Below are 8,362 nucleotides of genomic sequence, written 5' to 3'. Positions count from 1 at the left end.
ACGGCGGCGAGGTAGGAAGAGGAGGCAGCGGACTGGGCAGTGGGGGCGCTAGGGTTTGGAGAGGGGAGGAGGGGATTGAGGTCGACGAGGAGGACTACGCGGTGGGGCTCGCCGGCGATGGCCGTCATGGGTGGGGGGCGGCGGCGGAGGAGGAGGGGTGGGGAATTTGGTTGGAGCAGTAGATCTGTGTGAGGACTTCAGATTTTCTTTCTTTTTCTAGTGTGGGCCTGTGGAGAGGGATTCTAAAATTTTGGCGGGAAAGCTGAGCGAGCCGGCGAACGTAGGCGGTGCCCCCGTAGTTATGGTGCAACCCTTTCACCGATGACCAGCAAACGTTTGCTCGGGAAGGAATGGTTATTTTTAACACAGTACAGATGCAAGCGTTTGTAGGTCCGGCACGACATGGCCCATCCTAATCGTGTCTGGCATGGCCCGGCCCGCCGAGGCATGATTATCATATGGACCGTGCATTGAATTAAAAAGAAGAAGGTTGGAGGTTCCCCGCGAACGTATCCGGTGCAACCCTTACACCGGTGACCAGCAAACGTTTGCCCGGAAGGAATGGTATTTGTGAATGATGTTGATGACAATTTGTGTTAGGTTGAGCACGACAATTTTAGTTAGCCTTTTTTTAGAACAAAGCCTTAAGCAGAACCCGGCTTTGATAATTAACAAAGCCATCAACCGGCAAGGATTACAACTTCAGGTTACAACCACACACACCAACTAAAGGAAAGGAAAAAAAAAGGAAAGGCAGAGATAAAAGGTCGTCGAGGAGCAGCTCACAATGAACATACAACAAACTAGCTAGAAGAAGGACATAGAACATGTAGCTTGGAGATGCCAGGGACCCCTTACACGCCGAAAACCAAGGCGAAAGCGCTAACCGGCTCAGGAGAGGGCAACCGACGACGATGCAAGGCACGCCGTTGCCAAAACACCTGGGCTTGAAGAAGACACATCCATCCAGATCCATCGTCAAAGAAGGCATATGCCTCCTCGCCTGGCTCGAAGGCGCCGCACCATCGAACGATGGACATGCTCACCCTAGAACCTGAATGCATGGCATCGAAGAAAACCACTGGGGCAGAACCAGGCATTCCAAACCTGCCGACGGCGACTCACCTAGAGCAGAGCAACGCCAAGTGCTAGAGTTATGGCTTGAAAGGGGGTGAGCAGTCAGAATGCACAAATGGGCAGTAACAATGGCCAACACCAAATCGGGAGCTTCGGCTCGCTCGACGAGCTGAAGTGCAACCACCGAAGGAGGGGAACCCTATCCCCTCCCGCCCTGGAAGACCCACAGGCACCGGAGGAACACATTGCAGCCCAACGAAGAGCACAAAAACGACTTGACCCCACACCAAGGGAGACATCGTCGCCGCTGGAGACACGCTGCCGCCACTGACACACTCCACCTCCACAAGGAAGCCCATAACCTATCTTTGCTCCCAAAACAGCATTTCAAGAAGGTCACGACGCCATGGGCGTCGCCGTTGCCCAACAATGTTGAGGATTTCACCCGGGAGACAAATGGGAAGGGGGTAGGGGCAAGACCTGACCGGCGCGCACCAGGAAGGTGAGTGGTGCCCGCGCGCGTCGCCGCTAGCATGGCTGGCTAGGGTTTCCCCAGTCTTGTATCACCGTCACCCACTCCCACTCGAAGAAGACCGGAGCCCCCCGTTGAAGCAGGTCGGATCTGGGGGGGAGGAGCTCGCTGGAGAAGAAGGGCAGTGAAGGCGGCCAGATCTGACACAGCCGGAGCCGAAGTCGCCGTTGTGCGCAGGCCTGCATCCTCCGGGGATCTCGCCACCCGCACGGCCGAGAAACGCCGACCTGCGCCCACGCCACTTGGTGCCGAAGAGCCGGCGACGCCACACAGGTCGGGGCTGCCGCCCCGGATGCAAAGGTCCCCCGCGGGCGAGGGGGCGGCAAGGACCCCGCCGCCACCTTCATCAGCAGCGCGCCAAAGCTTGCCCGGTGGCAGCTGCCTCATGCGGCTGCGAGGGGAGGGAAACGGCGGGGCTAGGGTTTCGCCCCTCGGGTCGCCCAAGCGGGGCGACACGAGGGAGCGTAGCGAGCATGGCAACTCGACTGCAGTTCTACTTTTTGTTAGAAAATTGTCATGCTTGCGAACTAAGATTACCATCTTTGCCATCCTCACAGCAACTGAATTTTTCATCAAAACGTTCGCAATTGTCATCCCTCCCAATGAACACTTGCTGATTATGATTACTCAAAATTTACTTTACACGTTATCAAAATATTTGAAAATAATTTAAGACATAGTAGACATAATATACATAATGACATGAAATTTGAATCTAGATATGAAACAATTGCTTGAGAAATAAAAACAACAAATCCAACATTGACTATGTTGGAGGCCCAGATTCGTGGTCTAACATTGATAACTACTATTCAAAATATGAGTTGACGATTTTGTTTCTCTAGATGTAGGTTGAATTTTAATCTAAGATTTTGCAACATGGCAAACATATATTGTATTAGAATTGTGTTTCATAATATGATTTGAGTATTTATAATCTCGGGCTGCATAGGATATGTTTTCAAGATGGTTTTTCAGAAATTGGGCGGGCTATGTAATCTGATAGTGGATCCCTTATCGCCATCAGGGGATAAAACACCCCCTCGGCTTAGTGGGATACCTAATGGGGGTGTTGGCCATAGCGACGTGGTGGCAAGAAAAAAAGAGGAGACAATTCTAATACAATAACAATTCGCTATGTAGCACTGAGTGTTTTTTTGTTGTTAGAATTGAATTTGTACATAACAATTCTATGTTCCATGTTCCTTCGGTGTCTCACTTTTTCCCATTCTTGTCGCCCTCCCTCTTCTCTCCCCTCAACGAGCTCGTAGTCTTTCTCTTTGTTGCCATTTACACTAGGATCAACCGCCATTACTAACAAGGTTGACATGATGATAGTGCACGGGGAAGGGCGATGCGGCGAGGGACCACTGTTGGGAAGAGAAGGTGATCAATGTGTGTTTGTCCGATGTTCCTCAAATGGCGGGCAAATATTTGGACAATGAAGGAAACATACATTAGATCTCTTGACTCGTTGGATTCTAAAATACACAGGATTAGAATGCCATGCCCATTCAATTACTTTAGGATTTTGGTATGTTTGTTTACATCACAAAAGGATATTTTTCAAGAGGTGTGAACTGATGTTGAATTTCTTATGAAATGTAGTACGGATGTTCTTTAGGGGAAAAAAACTTAGCGTCTTTTTGATTATCAGGATTGTAAAAGTGCAGGAATAGGAATATGATGCCCATTCAAATCCTACACGATTTGAGTTTGTTTAATTGTATCACAAAAAAAAAGAATTTTTCTAAAAGGTTTGAGTAGATGCTAGATTTCCTATGAAATGTCGTACAAATGATTCATTAGGAAAATTCTTATAGGATTCAATCCTACGCAACCAAAGGATCGACATAAGAAAATTTTCTAAGGATTATAATACTTCAAAATTCTTATAAAATTTCTTTGTTTCAAAGAGTCCCTAAAGGATTCAATCCTATGAATCAAAATATATAGGAAAAAAATTCTAAGGTTTTCAATTCTCCAAACGAGAGCATTCCAATCAATAACCTATAATGGGGAAACAGACGTTCCATATTTTAGGTGTTCTGTTTACTGTCCCCATGATTATTGAACCCAAAAGGCTTTATCCTATTCATAATTTCAAATGGATTATCTTAGCCATGATTAGGGATACAAATCGGTGATACTTAGGATACCCTCAAACTCTCTCTAGTTCAATGAAATAAACTAAGTTTTGAAATAGATTTTAAAAATTATATTACTTTTAGAAATGTACTACTTCGTTTGACTGAATGAAAAAGGGCACCTAAGGGTACACCCCTGGCAACGATGACATCCCCTACTAGTGCTATCTGTGCGATGTGTCAGTCAACACTTCTTCTTAATCAGATATATGAAAATCGAAGAGGCCAATTTCATCAAGGTAACAAATTACGTTGTACACGTAAATGGCATCACTACACACATCAATGCCTTATTAAGAGAAATCGCCCAATGACTGCGTAGTTCATCTTATTATGCTTGCCTGGCGCAATTAAGTCTCGAGTCATCGGTGACAAAAGGCTTTTCCCCCTGACAAAAGAGTGAGCCTGTGTAAATTACTGATGAATCACAAAAATGATTTCTCGAAGATCATCATCAAGAGGAGCCGAGCAGCAACTGTGCAGCGTTCTGTTTACAAGAATTGTTCATGCAGCTACCTGCCCAATAAGGCTTTGACGGATCTGAAAAAGGTACATGTGCCACACAAACGTTAACAGATCGTGATAGCAAGGAGAGAAGACATATCGCTAATTACGCAGTCATATAATATGCTCAACAGAAAGGCAGACGACCATGATCAAGTGGGGAACATGACAATGGGCCCAACAAGAGCCTTTCTTTCTTTCAGAAAACAGCATACAGTAAAGGATCAAAGGTATATTTGTGTTGGATAACTGCAGGGCTGGAACATGGAAACTGTAAGTTGCATATGTTCACCAACAAGATAGTTTTACTATCCCACACAAAAAAAAGGCTTTACTACCAACCACAGGCACATCAAATACACTAAAATGCTAAACTTATCTGCATGATTTCCCATTGTGTACATTCAACAGGATCACTTAAGAAATGACAAGGCCAAATAAAAAGGAACACAGTACATACCTCTGGCAGCTTCTTTCTGAAAACCACTTCTAGTCTAGCATCCAACGTGTTCTCAAAGACGATTTTTCCATCTTGAGAAGCCATTACAACTCCACCAGAGCTAAAGTAAAAGGTACAAGAGTAAGCTTTAGACATTCAGATCTACACTATTATTCAATGAGCATGAGGATTTGTGGCTTATTACCCACAGAAGATTGCTAGTATTACCAGGACAGGTCATGTTCCTTGTAATGACTGGGAGCAGGCTGCAGATAGACATGGCGGTCTACCATGATTTCAGGCGGATATACATTTTCCTTTTCCGCATACTCATTCCTCGCAGATTCCAAGACCGACTCAACAAGCTCAAGATCCTCCTTCCTGCAGCGGAGAATGACCGCCGACTCTTTCAGACGCAGCAAGCTCTGGTCAGGTAACTTTATGCGTTAGATAATACTCAAGCACCAATTACATTCAATTTTCAGATTATGAAAGAATCATGGAAATGGAGGCTATTAAAAAAAAGGCAGGTCCAAGTCAATGATTCCAGAACAACAGCAACGAGTACTTTGCATGCAACTATTGCCTACTTATGCTATAAAGTTCGTAAAATCAAAGAATATATATAAATTTTGAAAACTAGCACATACAAAAAGTTGAAAACACAGTAGAGTATTACAATTAGAAATCCATTCTAACAAGTAGAATGTTACTCTTCAGGGAGACAGAGAACACTTTTTTTTTGAAAAAAAAGTTTCACATCAAGTGCTGCGATTTTGGCTGACTAAATTCCAGAACAACCGACTCAAATTCATTACCACCCCAGGGTGACCAGGGATTGGCTTGAAAATGGTAGATGCGGCACTAAGGGAACCGGTTAGTTACTGAAATTCCGTGTGTCTCATTTTGAGGGCAGCCATTTGTACATGCCTAACAGGGGATGCATTCACAACCCATATGGAGATGTGTGTTGATTCAAATGAGCTATTACTTGCAATGGCTGCAACAATATTTATGCTTAATATTCACGTTACAGAAAATGATGCAAATTCCACTATGCTGACCTGAACAATGAGTATCCTGAGAAGTTTCTTGTAAGATTGATGGTCTCGGCTTTGGTACAGTAGCTCTTTCCGTGCTGAATCCATCATGGACTTTACTAAATCATCTTGAGCTTGAAGAACTTCAATTCGGGAAGCATTGAGCTGCATTGAGTATTCACTGCATAATGTAACACACAATCAACTTCAGAGAGTTATTCTTCTGTTCTGTTTTCAACTTTTCATTATATCCACATGAGCAGGCCATGTGCCAAAAAGGTGAAAAATTATATAATATCAATGACTTATGAGGAGCAAGTATTTGCCAGTGTGCAATTTGTAAAATAAAATAAAATAAACAGCACAGTCACCAGTCGGGAATGAGAACTTTTACATTTTCTTCTTGATATCAACTTGTTTCTCTTTCTTTTCATAGTCCTGCCTGATCTTCTTCTTTTCAGCTTCCACCAGTTGTAGTTTCTCGATTTGGAATTCCTGAGAAATTATCATTCATCAGTTCCAAGTTTCAAAAAGGCATCACACAAATCATGACAACACTAAAATATGCTAATTATCCAGAAGAACGGATAACTCAATGAAGGAAACAGAGTAATTCACGGGAACATAGGTATATCTGAATTTCTAGCTTTTCACTTTTCTGAATTTGCATTGTATCTTAGGCTCTTAGCACGCGCTTTTGTAATAGAGCTTGCTATTAAACGCAAGACAAACAACTCCAGCAAGCACTCGGGTAAGCCATGGAGCCCCAACACAGACCCCTACGATGACGCCACTGCCCGATCCACGCCCCAGTCCGCTCCAGTGCGCGACCCCAGCAGCAATGCAACAGATCCAACCCTCCGCGACGCGGATCTCGCCGATCGCAGCCGAGATCCGAAACAATCCAGACATCTAGAAAAGATGCGCAATATAAGGGAAAACCATAGTTACCTCGGCGGCGGCGGCCTCGATCTCGAATGCCTTCTCAATGGCTTCCAAGCGGATGAAGTCCGTCATCTGCTTGAGCTGCTGCGCCACATTCCCTTCGTCCATCTTCGCGTTTGGAGAGAGAAGTACACTGATCCCTTGTTCGCCGGTGATCGCCGGGGTCGGTGACAGGGAGGCGACGACGGGTTTTGAGTTGTCGATGCGGGTGGCGTTGTGGAGAGGGGATTCGTTTTCCTTCTTTGACGTGGAGGTGATTCGTTTTCAGTTGTTTATACGGAAGACGTGGCCGCTGGGGCTGGGGTCCGAAGAGGAGAGGTTTTGCACGCACGCAGGTGTTCGTGTCTGTGTGGACATTAGAGCATCTACACGCGGACTTGGGAAATCCGCTCCGTCAAACATTCACGGACGTGTCCAGTTCGTCTGCGTGATAGTGATTGATCAATACTGATTATTTTTTCAGCGAGACACCATGGGATTGGTCTGGTATCGGAGGTCATTAATAAGTAGAAGGTGCCCATGTGTGCACTCTGAACCTTGCTGAGTAGTTTGGTTTCTGTTTGTTGGATAATAAAGTTGTTTTCTTGTATGGGATAATTACTATCATGTCATGTTTTTTTTGTGTTCTCTTAGTTTGGAAGAGGAATGCTGTTGGCACACTTCTAAATCTGATTGTAGACTGACTATATTCTGTATGCCTTCATCGTTAGAGAATAACTGAAAACCGATTTGGTCCTCATTGCAGCACTGGCTAGTGGATTTTTAATCATGTTGGCTAAGTCCTTTTCTTGTTTGGACCCTGAAATAAGGGTACCTGCTAAGGTGGTAGATTTCTGTCAGTAGTCTGAAGTGCTATCTTCATCGTTGGTGATCCCATGCCCGCTCCTCCACACCGTTTTCTCTAATCTATTGCTTTGTTGTGCCCCTGGGATGGTGATTCTTTCTAATGGTCTGGCCAAGTCTTAGATCTAAATGATTTTGCTAGTTGGCTCTAGAGATAGTAATATTTCTGTTTTAGTAACAAATGGACTATGGTTAGCATTATTTATCAATTTGCAACAGTTTTCCTAGTTTCTATTAGAGGTAAATACACCGGGAGTCTTCAAACTTGCACGCGACGGTCAGTTTGGTGCACAAATTTGTAAAATATGTGATTCTGCTCATCGAACTTGTGCGGACGTGCAAATACGGTCACATATCCCGTACATGGGCGTATCCGATGCTTGGCTGCCTGCTGTCAGCAACAGATGGCGCTCAGCGCGGCGTGTTTTTGCACAAAACCCCATAGCCTTTTTTATTTGTGAAAAATTAACAACTGGTGGGTTCCACTTATCAGTATATAGCGAAATTTAAATACGAAGAAATGTGTGCCCAGTCTAGAACGCACGCCTAAGGCGAGGACACAATCCGGCCAAGCCACTCCAACCCAATCCTGTGGATGTTTACGTAGTATAACTTTGCTTTACTGTACTATAACGAAGGAGCTCGTGTAGCAGAAATGGGTTCCATTTTGTGCGGCCTATTTTGCATCTGCTCTCCTTTTTTTTACAGATTAATAGATATGTAGTATGTAAATTATAATCTCAATAATAAAATGACTTTCAAATATTGTTCATTTATTATTTTAAAATAATATTTATGAATTGTAAAAGATATTTGCATAATTATAATACAAATA

General features: G+C 44.2%; 1 protein-coding gene across 1 annotated transcript; it reads right to left on the bottom strand.

Annotated features, from left to right (window-relative positions):
• Positions 1 to 3,934: 3,934 nt before the first annotated feature.
• Positions 3,935 to 6,969, bottom strand: LOC119330827 (V-type proton ATPase subunit E-like). Its single transcript, XM_037603955.1, has 6 exons — positions 6,691 to 6,969; positions 6,134 to 6,234; positions 5,764 to 5,920; positions 4,928 to 5,124; positions 4,721 to 4,820; positions 3,935 to 4,296 (listed from the first exon to the last, which is right to left on the bottom strand). The coding sequence occupies exons 1-6, from the start codon at positions 6,790 to 6,792 to the stop codon at positions 4,261 to 4,263; spliced, it is 693 nt and encodes a 230-aa protein (XP_037459852.1). The 5' UTR covers positions 6,793 to 6,969; the 3' UTR covers positions 3,935 to 4,260.
• Between the last annotated feature and the right edge of the window lie 1,393 nt (positions 6,970 to 8,362).

Source organism: Triticum dicoccoides, chromosome 7A (assembly GCF_002162155.2).
Source record: "Triticum dicoccoides isolate Atlit2015 ecotype Zavitan chromosome 7A, WEW_v2.0, whole genome shotgun sequence".
NCBI classification, from domain to species: Eukaryota; Viridiplantae; Streptophyta; class Magnoliopsida; order Poales; family Poaceae; genus Triticum; species Triticum dicoccoides.
This window is presented reverse-complemented; position numbering and strand designations above follow the sequence as displayed.

Excerpts from the sequence above, each read along its gene's own strand:
- LOC119330827 (XM_037603955.1), bottom strand. The coding sequence starts at position 6,792 with ATGGACGAAGGGAATGTGGCGCAGCAGCTCAAGCAGATGACGGACTTC. Across the intron at positions 4,821-4,927 it reads AAGGAACATGACCTGTCCTG|CTCTGGTGGAGTTGTAATGG; the intron begins GTAATACTAGCA and ends CTTTTACTTTAG. Across the intron at positions 4,297-4,720 it reads TCAGAAAGAAGCTGCCAGAG|ATCCGTCAAAGCCTTATTGG; the intron begins GTATGTACTGTG and ends TACCTTTTTCAG.